Source organism: Ciconia boyciana, chromosome 1 (assembly GCF_034638445.1).
Source record: "Ciconia boyciana chromosome 1, ASM3463844v1, whole genome shotgun sequence".
Taxonomy (NCBI): domain Eukaryota; kingdom Metazoa; phylum Chordata; class Aves; order Ciconiiformes; family Ciconiidae; genus Ciconia; species Ciconia boyciana.
Genome location: NC_132934.1, coordinates 197,844,444 through 197,861,883, shown reverse-complemented (window position 1 = coordinate 197,861,883; position 17,440 = coordinate 197,844,444). Strand labels below are relative to the sequence as shown.

General features: G+C 40.2%; 1 protein-coding gene across 13 annotated transcripts in view; it reads left to right on the top strand.

Annotated features, from left to right (window-relative positions):
- Positions 1-17,440, top strand: part of CDK8 (cyclin dependent kinase 8) — an 86,175-nt gene that overhangs the window by 28,647 nt on the left and 40,088 nt on the right. For 5 of the 13 annotated variants that reach the window (XR_012040456.1, XR_012040455.1, XM_072850452.1 and 2 more), the window contains 2 exons: positions 11,399-11,509; positions 14,647-14,787. The exons of 3 other annotated variants lie outside the window; for them this stretch is intronic. Coding sequence is in view for 4 of the 10 variants with exons in the window: in XM_072850452.1 (XP_072706553.1) it covers positions 11,399-11,509; positions 14,647-14,787 (252 nt within the window). In the remaining 6 variants the exon portion in view is untranslated. Of the gene's footprint in view, positions 1-11,398; positions 11,510-14,646; positions 14,788-16,529; positions 16,548-17,440 lie in introns of those variants that run through there. 5 more of the 13 variants (XM_072850453.1, XM_072850461.1, XM_072850456.1 and 2 more) reach the window with 3 other exon arrangements.

Sequence of the window (17,440 nt, the reverse complement as noted above, 5' to 3'; positions counted from 1 at the left end):
TCTACTATGGGTGCAATATTTTTATCATGGAGGTATAAAATAAGTACAAATGTCATGAAAGATTTTGTGCACCTGTAATGTTTGCTGTCTGAAAATGACAGTGTTTTTAAGTTACAGTTTACTGCCTGCCTCGGGGCAGATTAACTTTAAAATGCAGCAGTTTAAAACCATGATTAGAGTCAGTGGCTTAAATTATGTCTTTGATCTGACTTTTGCATTAGTACTTCAGTTATTTTCCTAAAAAGATTAGTTCTTATTGGCTCATAATTATTAAAACATGTTAGCTTCTATTTAAGGGAAGACTTCAAACTGAACTGGCATTGTTGTTGCCTCAGAGGCTGTAATACACCCATGAATATTATTCAAATGTTTTCTTAGGTTATTCAGGTTTATATTTGTATATTTTATGTTGTTAGAAACTGGTGAATAATGTGGTCTAGTTATGGTTTGTGACAAGCTTCCAGAGAAATACTGGCAAAACTGGTATTCTGAAGTTTAACTGTTGTATGTTCTTACGTTATACTACTGCTTGGGTTTATTTTTCTTGAAATGTTTCAACTGAAGTTGCTTACTAAAAGGAAATGCATGTAACTTATGTGTGTGGGGGGAAGCGAATAGTTTATTTTCAGTCCATATTCTTCAAGAGTGTGAAACTATACCTACCCTAATTTTTTTTAACTGATTGAAATGAGTACCAGGCTTTCCTACTTTGTCAACTTCCAGTTGGCTTTGTGATTTCAAACACCTTAGTCCTTAAACTGCATGAGGTGAAAAAAATGAAGCGTGAAGAATATTCTTCAGGAAAGGCTCTTCCTGTCCATTGATGATAGCTGAGCCTCCCTGCCATCATAAACATGCACACTGAACTAAAGGAGCTGAAAACAGGGACTTAAGTTTTGCTTATTTTGACCATTTTGGCAGAAATTTTCCAAATACTGGGACTCCCTGAGGCTGAATGCTTTTGGGAATTGTCAGCTACCATTTCAGAGGGATTTGGGAAAAATTTTGTTGGTCTTTTTGCAGTGATTTACCTAAAGAGTTTTGAAGAGTTTGTTCTGCTTGAATTTGTCAGGAGAAGCTTGGCTGTTAGGGAGGCGTCTCTGCTCTGGATATTACCCTAACTGAATTTCTATCTATTAAAAGAGAATCACTAACTTGGCTGACAGTCGGGGAGGATTTGGCCTCATTGCATGACTTGAGGAGTGTTGCGTAGTCATTCCTCTTGGGCAGCAGGGTCCCCGGTAGTGATGGAAGAGGAGCAAGAAGCAGGGAGGCTTTCTCCTTGCTCTGAGCTGCTGCAGGATGCACCCTTTGAAGAGAACAGCAGTACAATGGAGGACCCACGTGGGAGAGGGTCAGTGGGTGAAGGAGGGGAACATACTGAAGACACCAAAGAGGCCAAGAAAGCAGGCATCGAGAGCAAAGAGGGGAATGGAGCCCAAAAGCAGGTGTAGGGGTAAAAAGAGTAACCTGAAGCAGCATTTCTTGAGCTGTTGCTGACTTTGCTTCCGGTTATGCTTCCAGGCTTACAACTGCTGATACTGTGGTTGAATTTTCCTGCAGTTGAAGTAATAATTCACCATGGACTTCTAGGGTTTGAATCTCTTTTCCTCACTGTTCTTTTGATGTTGCTGTTTTGAGTTAACAGGAGAATTTTTTCCCCAAAATGTGTTGTTCATTTTAATTCTGTTAAATAGAATTTTTTTCCCCCTTTCTATCAATTAATATTGTAAAAGGAAAAAAAGGAACCTCATATGGAGATGGATCAAACTGAGGATAATAGCCATACTATTTATATTGATTATGTGAGTATGTGTAATGTATATATGAAAATGCTACTGAGTTAATCAGCAGTGGAAGAGTGCAGTTTGATATAAATCCCAAAAGAGAGTGGAACTCTCCTTTGTTTTTATAACTTTACAATGGCTTTTGTCTTGTTTATGATGACTGACTTCAGTTTTGGACTATTGAGAACTTACATGTTTAAAAATGCCCATAGCCTACTCTTCTAAGATGTCTATTTGATGCAGACACCTGAGCTGAAGGACAGTGTCAGATCTTCAGAAAAATAAAATAATTCTTGAAGTACATCAACTACAGGGAAAGGCTTGAACTAGGTCAGACACCTGAGTTGAATGGCTGACTCATATTGGTTGAGCTCATCCCATAACTATGTATAGGAAAGACTTTCTACGTTTCAGTACTTCCTGCAGCATGAGAACTTAGACCTAATGTTCAAGAACCTAGCTAGTCTCTTACTCTGTTGAAATAAGAGGGTTTTTTCAATGATTTTACATAAACCAATTGTTTAACTGGTAGAATTAACAGTTATTGTGCTAATGATGTTAATTGAATCAGTATCTTTAATATCAAGATAGTTGTAGTGTTATATTCTTCCTTATCTTTCCCCCATTCATTCACCAGGGTAAGCATTTGTGAATCCTGCCTCTTCCAGAACCTTAACTGAACATTTGGCTGCTCATCTCTTGTTCTCTGCAGATGTGTGCACTGCCTGGAATTCTGGGTATCTTGTTTGTGATCTGCAGTTTCACTTCTGAGGATTTAAGCGGGCACTAAAATCTGCACGCTCATCATACCAAGAGATGGATTTGTATTAGATGGGAGAGCAGAGGGATAGAATGGTGAGGAGATTTATATAAAAATATACGAAACGTACAAGCCCAAACACTCAATTCCTCATCTTCTGATTTTAATCACAAGGAAGAAAGTCATTAATGCCTATCCACCTGGAACTGTGCAGCAAATGCTATTGCACAGTTTGCAAAGCAGGAGAATTCTTCAAGGCTGTAGGAAGCTGGAGTCATTACCCAGGTTTCAAATAGAGCTTCAGGATTTTGGGTTGGGCAGTTTCCTATACTGGAGTCCTAGGTTTTCAAGTCATCAAATGACTTTCTGACATTTTTGTTGATTAGCATTTTTCATTCAGTTTTAGCAGGTTTGCAAGTACTTCAGTTGCCTATGCTTCCTTTGGCTAGTGAGAAGTTGCTTGGGTTGTTGGTTTTTTGTTTTGGTTTGGGTTTTTTTTACTTTTTGCAGGACTTCATGCAGCTTTAGTTTTTTGGTGCCTGGTTTGCTTGACAGAAATATCCCTGAAAAGGTTGTTTGTGTGTAAAAACACCACGTACTATTTTTATGTGATAACATTAGTTTGTGACTTGGCTCTGAAGAGGAACGGCTAGATATAGTGGCAGACACTCAGTGATGGAAGTGCTGAATGGGACAAAGCAGAGCTGGGGTGGACAATGCTGTACTCTGGCTGTCTCCTGTCTGTGTGATGTCCTTCAAGCACCATAGCCAGCTTGTACAAATTAGAACAGCCTTGAGTCTGCTGGAGCTGGGACAGAAAACTACAGAACAATAAGTAGCTGGCTTCTCTGATCATTTCCACTCTTTAGGTCTGCCTTGGAGGAATTTGGGCATTCCTAGGATTTTGTGGTTTCCTATTATAACAAATGCAGGCTGTCATCACAAAAGGTGATGTCCTCTGTGTTGGATCTAGTGACAGTGTGGCTGTAGGATGAGGAAGTTCATCTCCACTGAAGGGAAAATGAACAGTTTTGTTAGTTTTCTGTTGCGTGAGCAAGCTGAGTTGAACCATCCTTTGGTCCCACCATTGCTTAACGTGGCTCACGCGAAATGGTAGGAATTTGCAGGGGTGGTTTGGATATAATGCAGACTTGTACCCCAATGTTCACATGTCTGAGCATTAACAAAGGAAAGGGGAGTGTTGGTTTTTTTTTTTTTGTCTCCCAGGCAGGAGGCTCAGGGCCCAGTACAGCTCTCCTTCCATCAGGAACTTGGCTGGGTTTGCAGGGAACAGGCACACGGTACCCGGGCAGTGTGAGAATAAGCAGAGCGATAGCTGGTTGATGACTGCTGCTCTTACCTGAAAGGGAAAGCCTCTGCAGCAGTCCTGCTCACCTCTGCAGCTGCTCCGCCAGCCTGGCTTTCAGCTTCTGGGCTGGAAGGTGGCAGAGAGGTAGAGGCAGAGCTAGAGCAGCAGGCCTGCGGCCCTGGGCAGGTGAGAAGGGAGCTGCCATTGACTAGGGATCTTGGCCGAGTTGACCTCGGTGGAGGAGGCTGCTGTAGAGGTGAGTTGGTCCTCCTCGCACACTGGGGCTTCCATGTCCTGGGTGACGAGAACATGTCATTACATGATTATCGGGCCTCTTTCCCCTCTGCCAGTGGAGGGGATGGAAGAAGAGCTTAAGGGCTCTTTCAGAGCCAGTCTGAGGGTGACCAAGGACCCTGAGGCAGCATGCAGCAGCTGGAGGGACCCCATGAGGCAGAAGCTGAAACTGGGTGACTCCAGGATTCACCCTCTTCAACATCTTCCCTTACCAACATCTTGGTAAGGAACAAATGACTGTCCCAGTGAGCTTGCTGGAAGAGATCCTGTACCGGCTATGCGATAAGGAACAATGTTTGGGTGCAGGTTCCTCAGGTTGTGGGGGCTGTCATGTCCCTTTCACGATAACAGTGAAAGCGGTTTCCCACAAGACCCAAACACAGAAATAATTTAGATGATTACAGTATCTGATATGATATCAGAAGATGAGTAGGGGTTTCTTAGCAATCTTTCCATGTGGTGAAAGGTGGCAAGGTATTGAGGAAGACAAATGTTTGATTTGACCCTCTTTGGCAAGTCTAATGACTCTCAAATGCTTTAATTTAATAGTAGTATGGTATGTAAAATGTCAGTTGTGACTGATGAGTACTTTGTCGAGCTATGTTCCAGGGCTACAAATGGTATTCTTGAGAGATTTTATATAAAGGGAGGGCAGTATTATTTTTAGTTCTGTGAGAGTGGGACAAAGATACTGGTTAAATGTTAGAAATTGGAATCCTTAGGAATCATGTTTTCTGTGAACAGCAGAATTTGACAAAGCTTGACATCCAGTGTCTGTCTCATCTGGATTCTTCATCCACGTCCTTACTTTCAGAGAACCTTTAATAATGCCTCTTCTAATACTTTGTTTGGACATAAGAGGTGCTAATAAATATTGACTTGTATGTGTGATCATGTAAGACTCATTTGTTTTGGAAACCACAGATGTTAAAAACAGAAGTGTGCATTTTTTTTCTCTTGACATTTTGTGTTGTCAGGCTTCTTTTTATGCAAAATTTAGGACTTCAAAAATAAAAGCAAAAGAATAAAATAAAGCAACAATTTCACATGGTTCTATGTCTGAAGAACTGGAGCTTCAAAAATGTTTTGTCAGCTTCATAATAAATTCATAGAGTGAGCAGTATTGTAACTTTTTCTGTTACATTGCCTTTGTAAGCTTTCATTTGAACACTTTTGAAAGGAAAACAGCGTGTACTTTCAGCAGGTATTTTGTTCTTTTTTAGTACTGTGGAATATCTGTCTGAGAATATAAAACTGTAAAATCGTATTTACATTGAAACAAACAGATCTTGAATCCACTGGATAGCAGCTAAGTCAGCTTGGTATTTAAGACCTTGTGTAATAAAATTTGGGTTTTAGTTTAAATAACAAGGTTAAAGTACTTGAGTAGAGCTCCAATTGTTCGGAAGAGACTAAGAGTAGTGATTTGAATTTTTTTTTTTTAGAAATTTATTTTATGAATATAGAATTGAATGGCACCTCTGGAGTCGTTATATCCTGCTCCTGCTCTTGCAGACAAGCAAAACGCACCTTCAAAAATTTAGCGAACTACAAGTTAAACTTGTCAGGAAAAGAAAAATCTCTGAAGGCAGTTCCTGAGTCTCATTCTAGTAATGACTCTATAAACATTATTCAGCCTTTAAGCCAAAATTAATTATGACTAGTTCATACCCATTTGTACTTATGGTAATATTGTCTGTTAGTTAGAATAGCTCTTCTCTCCTGCTTTCATTTTAAAGAGCGAGACACACTGTTTCTTTCTCTGGCTTTGTTTTGGCAGGCTGTAAGGGTTTTGGCTTGGCTTGCTGGTTTCCCGTTGTGCAGTAGGCTCTCCCTTCCCCTGGGTGTAGGCTCGGGCTTTCTTTCCCCTGTTGCAGTTGGCCAGAATTGCGCATAGCGATTCAGGTAATGTCTCACTACTGCCTATGCTCATCTGTTGTAGCAGCAGTTCCACTGGTATCTTATCTGTTACAGGATGACTACATCTTTGTCAGTTGTCTTCTGGTCTGAAAATCACCTTTTTCTCCATCAACCGCAATCTGCTTTCTGTTCCAAGTCCCTATTTGCCCATTTTCCATCTTAAGGCCATGGTGTGGCTATTAATATATGATTAGTTTGTTGCTGGATCACTTGGTGGAACTCATGTGAGCCTTTTTGAAGCATGAGAGGATGATTAGAATTTGAATTTACACTATCAAACTAGCAATACGACATAATAGTGCTTTTTGCTTAAGTGAATGTTTTGCTTGATATTGCCTATGGCTTTGTGTCTAGCCAGCTTTCTGACTGTCCTAAGCGTTGGGAGAAACGTGTTGCATAGCACTCATAGGAAGGCAGTAAGAGCAAGGAGTTGCCTTTTCTAAAATAGCTAATGTCCTGAGACAGGACATCAGAGAAACTCCTTCTAGGCCAGGTCATCTGGCCAATTGCTTGAGCAAATGAGTCTGTGCTCGATTATAGAAGTAAACATGGTAGTATTGCAACACTTAGCAGGTTACATTGCCTGTGGGCTGTGTATAGTAGCATGCATCAAGAGTGGGGGTGGAATGACATTTGCAGTAAAGCTAGAAAACCTCACTTATGCGAAGAGTGCAGTGTCTTGGCTCATGAGAAGTGTCTGTAGTGGTGGGGAGCTGTACGGGAAATGTGGGAATATCACCGGAGGAAGGAGATCATGTTCATCAAGACTTGTGCTGAGTTCAGCTCATATTTGATGTGAAAGGTAATTATTGTTAGCGTCCCTATGCAAGAAAAGATTTGCCTTAGTCATGTAGCAGTTTGCCAGGCTGCCTTAATGCTGCTGTTGATTATTTAGTAACATCCTGTCTTACCCCACTTTGTCCTTGTTTGTGAAGCAATTTACAAATTTTATGCATCATTAGGACACTTTCATTTACTGTCCCCCAGCTGCCCCATGGCTGTGGAATGAGTATTTCTGCATTTGAAGAGGGAGATGGAGGAACCTTAGTGTGAGCCCATGTAGGGACGCTGTTTCCCTTGCTATGTCTTGAACAATATTTATGAAAACAAGGGCAGACCAGCCAGGGACAACATAAGGTTGTAACGCTCAAGTCAAACCAGATGTGTCAGCATCTTCATCATTTGCTGATTTCTATTTCTTTGAATTGGATCTTCCTTCTTTATAAGGGGCACCCAGACCAACTAATTTAAGGGAAACCTTTCTGGTTGTAGAAATGGATTTGAATCATCATGTGATATGCAAATGAAAATGAAGGTAATTTACTGAGAGCCAAAGGCATAGTTTTTTGTCTACTTTCTGTTTGTGTTCTATAGAAATGAACTAGGATAGACAGAAGCAATTAGATACCAGAGTCACTGGGCCAAAAAATAGCCTTTATCATTAGCAGGCATGGTACTGATAGTCAATCCATGTTTCTTGCAGTCTACTTTGTCTTCAGTGAACTCTGTCAGCTGCTGGACACGAGGCAAGTCATCTGGTAGGAAAGGCATGTGGCATATGGGCTAGAGAGACCTGGTTCATGGAGAGTGAGGTTGCTAGAAATGCTGTTTACAGCCCATGTGATGTGTTATCATCTGCATGAGCTCTTTCTGTCCTTCAGACAGTGTTTGCATTTGCTGCTCTGCGTTATCACTGTCGTGGAGCGTTTCAGCCTTTCCAAGACAGTGATTCAGGGATCATCTGTCACCGCTGCAGCGATCATTTCCTTATTCTGATGGTTTTGCTGATGTATATTAGCCATCCTATTCACTGGGGTGCTTGCGGCTGTCTAGCTTTGACCAAACCCATCAGTTTTTTTTAAGCAGACTGAAAGAATATGTAGTTAATGGCTATTCAGCATAAAAAGCAAAGGCAAAAACCAGCAAGAATGATAAACTGAGCACACAGATGCACAAACCATAACAGCTTCTATCAGTGACAGTAACAAAGGCCAGAACTCTTAAAACACTGGTGACGGGCCACAAAAGGAACGTCTCGGGTATATCCTTGAAGAGGTTCAACCAGGGCTTTCTAACGGACAAGAAGGGAAAGCAGATTGCTATGGATCTTACAGGAGGATAGAGATTTTATGGGGTAATTGAGGGGGCTGCTGGGACTGTGTAAAACTTACTGTGGGATGTTTAGAGGAAGGATAAAAAGTAGGAAAGGGAAGGAGATGAGCTACCAGGGAGAGCTGTGTGAGTGTTCGTGTGTGTGATCTGCTAATGAACTTCAAGCATGCAGAACCAGCAAGCAGGAGGAGACTAAAATCTGGAGAGACCTAATGTTGGAGCTGGAACCTGGATGAAAGGGCACAATGTCTGGGCTTGGATTCTGAACAGAGGTAGGGTCTGCATGGGAGGCTGAGGGACCTGTGAATATGTGTGCATGTATGAACTTTAAGCCTGCTTAGCCAGAGTAGAGAAATGGGATCCAGGCCAGTTGTGTTCTTCAAGTTTTATGTGGATGGCTGCAAAGAAGATGCTGTTCTGCCTCTGTTGATACCTGTGTGGCTGGTCATGTCTGTGTTGTGTGTGGACACAACTTTGTGTGTGCCTGCAGGAAATGCACGCTCAATTACTTGTACCTTGCTGCTGGCAGGATTTGGCAACACGGAAGAGCAGCAGCCTGTCATCTAGCAGACCAGGAGGAACGTTGTGAATCTCAAAGTCCACAGAATTGAGTACCCCTAGCACAAACAAAGGAGAATTATGTCCATGTTGTCTTGCTATACAGACAGGGAACCCTTCTGCTGCATTACTCCAAGTTTCTCATCTTTGTGTCATGTTCTGGACCAGCTTTGGTGATGGTTTCTCTGCGTGTCCTCTGAGGTACATCACATTTGATGTGGAGAGGTTGGGTTTTTAAAGTGAGTGATAGCTGATACCTGGGGAGCAAGGAGTAGGATGGACTTAAAATGGGACAGGAAGGAGGTGAAGGGGAAAATTACATTATTTTCTAGAGCCCTGACTAGTATCTGCCTTTCATCAAGGAATAGTCTGTTGTCTGGTACAGGTGTGTCATCTGGCTGCAGGAAATCTGATAGAATTTTGGTATGGACACACAGTTGCTGAACTGTCATGCAATCTCCTGGGTACAGTTAATTCATCAAAATGTTTAGCATAAATTTAAGCTGTGAATTTATACTGATTCAACAAAAAGTCCTTCACTATAAGGACTGATGCAGTGTATCCTTAAACCCTATAACCTCATTTGCTATTAAGAGGCTGATTCCCACTGATAGTCTTTGATGCTGTACTGGGTCTGGCTGGGATGCAGTTAATCTTCTCCATCGCAGCCCACATGGTGTTGTGTTTTGGATTTGCAACTAAAGCAGTGTTGATGACCCACCAGTGTTTTGACTGTTGCTGAGCAGTGCTTGCACAGCGTCCAGGCTTTCTCTCTTTCCCACTCTGCCCCTTCTCCCTTTAGGGAGATAACCTTTGCTCGGAGACTGGCTGGGCATGGGTCTGCTTGTGGGAAGTGGTGAGTGAATGCCTTTGCATCAATTGTGTGTGGTTTGTTTGGTTTTTTTTAATTCCTCTTTCCTTCACTTATTAAAGTCTTATCCTTACCCACAAATATTCTTGCTTTTTTTGCTCTCCCTCTCCCATCTGACTGAGGGGGATGAGCAAATGGCTGTGTGGGGCTTAGCTGCTGGCTGGGGTCAACCTACCACAGATGGGCCCCACCTGTAACTGATAAAAAATTGCAAATAAGCATTTCTTGGTTTTCCCCATGCTGATCTTATGCTTTGTAGGAATTATAGGCATTTATAGAATTCCACACTTCTTGCAGATCCTGCCTTAAAATTCCTCTATGTAATGCTTTTACAAATCTTAAGAGGGTTTAACATGCTGAAACGACTACCTTCTGCATTGATTTGTAATGTTGCATTGTCTCCTCAACCCTCTGTCTCCCTGTTTGATCTCATACTTGAGATAAAAGCTCTGTGGGCTAGGTCCTCTTGCTCAAGAAATGCCACACTGAAGACTCGGGTCAGTGAGTAGGGATAGGAGTCTGTCTCAAACGAAATAGAAAAGAAGGAAACAAACACATGCAGATATCCACTTCTATTTTACTATCTCAGTAGCAGCTCAAATGTTACCAAATGTGACAAGGGTATCAATAGAAAGGAATGAATTTTCTTGTTTCCTCTATTATGTAGCAAGAAAATTGTATTTTATTGAAAATAGACTCACAAAATGTTAGTTTTTCTATTCTGTATTCGAATAGTAGTTCAAATTGTCCTTGGCTTTTAAAAAAACCCTAGCCATTCCTTTTATTAAAAATATAATTTCTGGCAGACTGAGCTGGCAAGAATTCATCTAGTCTTGGGTAGCCACACTTGACAATAGTGTGCTTAGATAAAGTTTTTGTTTCTTTCTTAGCATTTGCGTGAGTACCGTATAATTGTAACGTGACCAGTAGAGCTCAAACAGACTGATGCTGTCTGCATTCAGTTTTTGTGCTCTCTCTCAGCTATGTTTTCCTTTTGGTGGTGGTTAAAGCTATAGTTTCTAAAGCAGCTGAGCTGGTTTAATGGCTCACTGCTGCTGAAAGAAGTTCTTGCTCCCTTCGCTAGTGCTGGGTCTGCTGTTAGTGCCATGAGTCATTCCAGCTCAGGAACTCAGCAGCACATTAATGCCTTTGTGTGTCTGGGTTAGTTTTCTCCTGAACTGGGAGCTGTTTCGTGGATGGCTTCTGTGAGTGACATAACTGGTGTAATATATGTTGTGGGAGGGAGTCGGACCTTCTTCTGTAGGTGGTGCTGACCTTGTAGATCAGCTGACTCCATCTTACAAACCACATCTTCGTTTAGCTGACTGCATTGACAGGCTCTAAATGAGTCATCCCATTCAGCCTTGAATGGCTGCAACCAAAATGCAGGGGTTTCAGATAATTGGGAGTCAGGAGAAAATTGGATACCCCAAATGGCTCTATCAAAGATTACAGCCTACAGGAAAGGGCAGATGCCACAGCTGGCTGTTTGTGGAGTCTTCTTGATCCTGGATAATAGTGAGGTTTACATAGACATCAACTTTTAGGAATGAACAGGCAGTGAATGCCCTAAGGGGGTTATGACCTGCTTTCAGCTTTGGTTTCAAACTAATGACTGTTTCTTTCATTAAAAAAATATGTGCTGGTTTCCATGACTTGCAGATTTCAACTTTTCTTGTTTGTATTGTAGAATATGTAGCAAAGACTATTAAAGTATTCATCTTTCCAGCCCTTTCACAGCTTTGGATGTATGGATATAATTGTTGTGGACTTTCTTTATTTTGCAGTTGCTGCGGGAGCTCAAGCATCCAAATGTCATTTCTCTGCAAAAGGTGTTTCTTTCTCATGCTGACAGGAAAGTGTGGCTTCTCTTTGACTACGCTGAGCATGACCTCTGGGTAAGGTGAATTGCTTGTAGGTACCAGGCGTAGAGTTTTAGTGCAGAAAAGGGACAAGGTCAGGGAAGACACATTGGTTTAAAAACAGTATAGCCTTTTGCCCCGTGTTTGTTGGAAACATTTTCAGTACTAAAGGAAAAGCAATGGAAAATGTTGGGTAAGCACACTACACAGTTAATCTGTGACCTCTTTAAGAAGATAAAAATCTGCATTCAGCTCTCACTAGCTAGAAATCTAATTAAATAAATGCAGATATAACCCTCCATTACAGCTGAAGGGGGGTGCAGGGAAATGTAATTGATTATGCAGGTGGATTCCCCTTGAAAAATGACTAACTTATTGGCTGAATAGGACAGTTTGGAGTTTTAGTTACATTGCATGTCATCTGTGAATACATGAAAGGAGAGTAATGCCACTGCATATAACTGAAATTTAATTCATATGTTTCAATGGGAAGAGCTTTTTACTCATGCTGAAATTTCAGATATGTGGGGGGAAGGCTTTTTGTTCCTAATTACAAGATAGAGCTTTAAAATTTAAACATGTTGAAGGCGAAGTAAATTTGTTTTACGATATATACCCTTTTCCTCTGTTAACTTAATATTTGCAACCTTAACATCCATTTGTAATGCTTTTAAAAATAAAAAAATTCAAGTAGCATTGTAAAGAATCCAAAATGCCATGCAGACTTTACTTCCCTGAAAAAAGGTATGTGTTTGCCTCAAACTAAATCTGACATACATTTTGAGCATTGCTCTCAATGGAACAAGTATTGTAATACTAACCTTAAAAGATATTAAGAAGATTCATACAAAGGGTACAACAGAGGCAATTTGGAATGAGATGGAAATTTTGATGTATGTGTTCATGTAAGACTTGCATAGTATGAATCATGAGTTGGTTTTTCCTCTGCATGTAGTTTAGACAGCTAAGATGTACAAAGCAAATTAAAACTACTGTCTTTTGAAAATAGTGTTCCTTGTAGTTGGGAATAATTCAATAGCATTTGCCTAAGAACTAGTGTGTCAGCTAAGCTGAATCAAAGATATTTTCTCCCAATTTAATGTCTTGGAAGTTACGATAGTTGGTATTGAGATTCCATTGCCAAAATAAAATTAAGGCAAAAAAATTACCAAACAGCTGAAATATTGAGACATTCTTAAGGCCGATGTACAAAACAAAACAAAAAAAATCTTGAGGAAATGTAGTAAATATTTTTCTTAATGTGGAGAAAAAAACGCGCTTTTTTTTCACTGCTCCCCCATATTTATGATATGCTAAGTTGCAGAAGTTTAGGAACATGGGGCTTTTTTTGTTTCAAAATGTGCTGCAAGGCTTTGTATTTGTTTGGAGGATTGTGACTAATAACAACCTGTCCTTGTTTGTATTTATACATTTCTGCATTGCTTCGTACTTAACCAAAATCACTGCAGAAGCACCTCTGTTAACGAAACACTGGTTTGAATATCAGTAACTTAGGGATGACCCTCAATTTTGACCTTAATGTTTACATGCACATACCGGTATAAACTCCAGAACTCCCCAGCTGTACCAGCTTCTAGTTATTCACTGTATCTGGATGCAGGAGACCTAGCTGCATTGACTGGGCTGGCTCTGTGCTCCAGAGAGCCAGCTGTGGACCAAGTCCTCCAGTGCTGAGCATATCTAGCACAGCAGGTCTCAAACAAGGCTGGGAAAAGGGCACAGAGTATATTAGAGCAGGAACAAAAAGGTCCAGGAGAGCCATCTGTCTTTGTCTGTCTCTGAAGATTCACTTCTCTCTGGCCACTGCATGAAAAATAACATTTGCTTTGGAGTCAGTGGAAATGGGAGGCAAGAGGAGGCGAAACTTGTGGCTCAGGCTTAGGGGTGCTCGTGCACGTGGTGCTTGGGTGACTGGGCATTGACTGTCACTTTTTCATCAGTGTTTCTCTCCTCTGTGCAGCTCCATTTTTACCTTTGGCAGAGCAGGGATGTGCCTTTTCCTCCCAGGAAAGCCAAGCTCGATGCCTGAAGCAAAGGAGGGCAAGCTGTATGGAGCTGGGCTGCAGCAAGAGAGGAAAGGCAATTTCCCAAAGGGGTTTGAGTAGTTGGGTACTTAACTGGCACCTGGCATATGAAAGCTCAGGAAGAACATGCCATGGAAGTTTGGTGCCAGGTTTTGGGTGGACAAGGTCAGGGCTGTTTTGATGACACAAGTGTAAGCCATTACAGAAAAGAAGTGTGAATGCATGAAAAAAGTTTGTTCTAGAAATTACCTCTCTCTCAAAAGGAGACAGACACAGAAATGGTTACCATGACTGTGGCACACCTTATGCTATTGAAGTTAGTGGCACCTGGCACGCAAGTGCTAAGACAACATATCCTTTTGGACTTCTCGTTGTTGCTAGACGTCATTGCCTGTGTATATGTAAAATTGTTAAAGGTTTTTTCCGTGACTGGCTGGTAGCTGACTTTCAGATGGATAGATTTATAGCTTTGCTCTGTCAACAGATTCTGTTTTGAGAGTACTGTGCTTTAAGGGTGTAGTAAATAAAGAAGGAATAAATCTGGGCTTCTAACTTAAGCGTTTAAAACTCCCAATACAGTTTGCAAGAATTTGTCTGGCATTAGGTGTTGAATATTACAGTGTCATTATTACAGTAGGGGAAAACCTAAAAGTAAAATAATATAGGAGTTAGGTGATGCACTTTGAATTCTGTGCTGTGATATACAAGGTATCAGCCTCTGTTAACAAAGAGAACCCCCAAACAAAAATACCCCTAAAACCTCCAAACTGTTAAAGATCAGTGACTTGCAAAGGGAATTTGCTTTGACAGTTGTGTTGGTTTTGTATTCCTCATCCCCCTGTGGGAGAGTGAGCGAGCGGGTGTGTGGGACTTAGTTGCCTGGCAGGCTTAAACCACAGTAACAACTGATTTCATTTTTGAGAGGTTTCCTTGGGACAGTGATCACTTTACCTTCTATAGTATTAATTTTCTAGTACTTATGGCACATGTTTCTAGTTGTGAAAATGAATGATGAAAGGTTGAAAAAAAAAAGTCATCTGTGTAAGGAATTGCTGGCAATCTTTTTGTGTAATGCTGTAGATCAAAACATTACACTTTTTTATTTTTATTTCTTTTTCCCCTTTACAGCATATAATCAAGTTTCACAGGGCTTCTAAAGCAAACAAGAAACCAGTTCAGTTACCTCGGGGAATGGTGAAGTCACTGTTATATCAGATCCTAGATGGTATTCACTACCTGCATGCTAACTGGGTGTTACACAGGGATTTGGTAAGTGGATCCACAATGGGTTTTAGCACTGGGATGACAACTGAGGGCAAGGATTGTTTTTTATGAAAAATCGCTGGGAAACAAAAACCTTTGTGCTAAGGGCATGTACTAATAAATACATATTTTTTTATACTGCAGTCAGACAGCCTTGATTAGTAGAGCGAATTTTAAAAGCTGGCTATGATCTCATATGCTTATGACAGCAAAGTATATCAGATGGCTGTTTTCCTTTTTTTATTTTCTAAATAAACTATTTTTAAAAGTGTTCATTTAAATAACAGGCAAGTTGAGGTACAGAAAATGCCTCTGGTAGTATAATTGCAGGCAAGATTAACTAAATATGGCATATGTGTAGGTGGGGGAGAGGATGATTGGCTGTAAGAACTGTTGAAAAAATAACTCCCTGAAATTATCAAGTTTTACTTGAGGTAACTTTTGAAGGCCATTATCTTCTCCTAATATTTATAATCTATCAGAAAAATAGCCATGCCAACTTTTGAAGACTTCTGCAAATAAACTAATGTTTATCCAAACTACAGTATAAGCAAAACATTTTGAACCTGATTTAGTGTTTCTTAACCAGCAAATTCTATTAAATGTTTTAAATTGGTCAATCTCACCAGTTCTTATATATTTGCCTTTGAAATATGCCTATACCTGGCTCGGCTGGTTCTGTCTCTTGTCTTAAAATTGGGTAGTTTTCCTGACCCAGTTGTCTTGTAGCTCTTATTCTTAGAAGTAAATTGAAAAAATATGCTATAAAAGTATGATACTATCTATATATGATGCTTCTAATTACTGAAATTTAATTAGTGCATGAGAGTATCATTAGTTTGACCTTTCATTCCCATGAGTCAGTATTACCAGTGCTGTTCCATGCTTGGTGCAATAAGTCTGACTTCCTTATTACTCTTCCAGAGTCACTTTTTGTCTTTGAAATAGCTTTAATAGTGTTCCTGGAAACATAGTCAATGACTATTTATTTGTCTTCTATTTTCATGGCCAATAAATGCTTTTACAGAGTGCCAGTCTCTGTTTAAACTGATGGGAAAAGATTTTTCTTTGATAAATAACGTTTTCAGAACTGAAATACAAGGAAGTTTTGCTTTATTAAAATAATTGTACGGATATTGTTTCTAATTTGCTCCTGGTTTTAGAAATGGAAAAAAAGCCGCAGCACTGAGGGAAAAAGTAAAAAAAATTGTGGTGACTTTGTCATGACTCATGAAATAGTGGAGCAAAATATAATGTGGAAATATAGTGCATACTACTACTTACATACACGTTTTAAACCAAAATGTAATGTCTTACTCTAATGTTCTGCCTGCAATAGTACTCTTCAGTATATTTTTAAGAGGCATACAGAAAACAAATTACCTATCATCAAGAATCTAAATTTTTCTGATGTTTTACTTTCTCCAGTTTCAGAAAACTTATGAACTTAAGCATACTTGAGTTTAAAAAGAAAACATGCATGTTGTTAACTGGATGGCTCAGGAGATTGGTAATTTATTACAGAGCCTTTCACATCTACATCTGTAGCTCAAATGCAGTTTAAGCTGGCAACTGCGAAAAACTATTACCATCTCATTTTCTGACCTACGTGAAATGAGTTGGTGGTCTCAGTCCAGCATGAAGTTTTCTTCCAGCAGAAAAACCACCATCACAATTGGCTATCTTTTGATAATCTGAGGAAGAGACCAAAAGCTTGAGGCAGAGTCTGAGAGGTCTTCCCACTGGAACCTTGTCAAGCCGTGTTGGTGAGAATCCTATACAAGCTGTGCAGGGGCTGCCTGTGCTGCCTTGTCCGTGGAAACCTTTGCGTTTGTTGTTTTGAAACCGTTCAGTTTGAGATGAATTTAGAAGGCATGTGTTTCATGCAGGAGAAAAGACAGAATTGTATGTTAGATACTTTCTTCCTTTTATTAGGGTCCCTGGGAATAGCCTGAGTAACAGATGGGAGTCTACCTGGTGTTTTGTCTTAGCAAGACAGGGGCGTATTGGTGCAAAGTTAAGCTTGCAAGTTGGGACTTCAATAGCATGTATATTCTGATCCAAAGCAAAGTAGCTGACATTAATGCTTGGTCTTAGATGTGGGTTTCTGTTCCAGGATACCTGTAATACCAGCCTTCAGGAATATTTATGTTAAATCATCAATTTTAATTCCTGGTTGGATGGCTGGACAGATTTATTATGTTTCTCCTACTGCGCCTTTAGAATGATAGGTGTTGCTGTAGTTTCTAAATGTTTTGTTTCCCTAGATTTAGATGTGTACAGATACACACACACACACACAGAGTTGCTTAAGTAACATGCTTGCTTTCATTTCATATACTAGCTATTACAAGAGTGATGGTGCTTGGGGGTGGTAGGAAGCTAAAGAATATAGTACTTTGGTAGAAAAATCTGTTCTTTGCTACATCTGTCTCACAGGATAAGGATTTTTTTTAAAGGCTAAGAAAGCTCATCTCTTGGGAAAGTAATTATCCTCCATCTAAGTGCAATTTTCTGGTTTTGGGGTTTTCTTTTTTTTAACATGTCTTAATGAAGTCAGCTTTTAGGTAGGTAATATTTTGGAGTTTTTTTAGATCTTGACTTTTGTAATCAGAAACAAAATAAGGCATAAAGTAACTTGGTTTTTGCTAGCATCCAC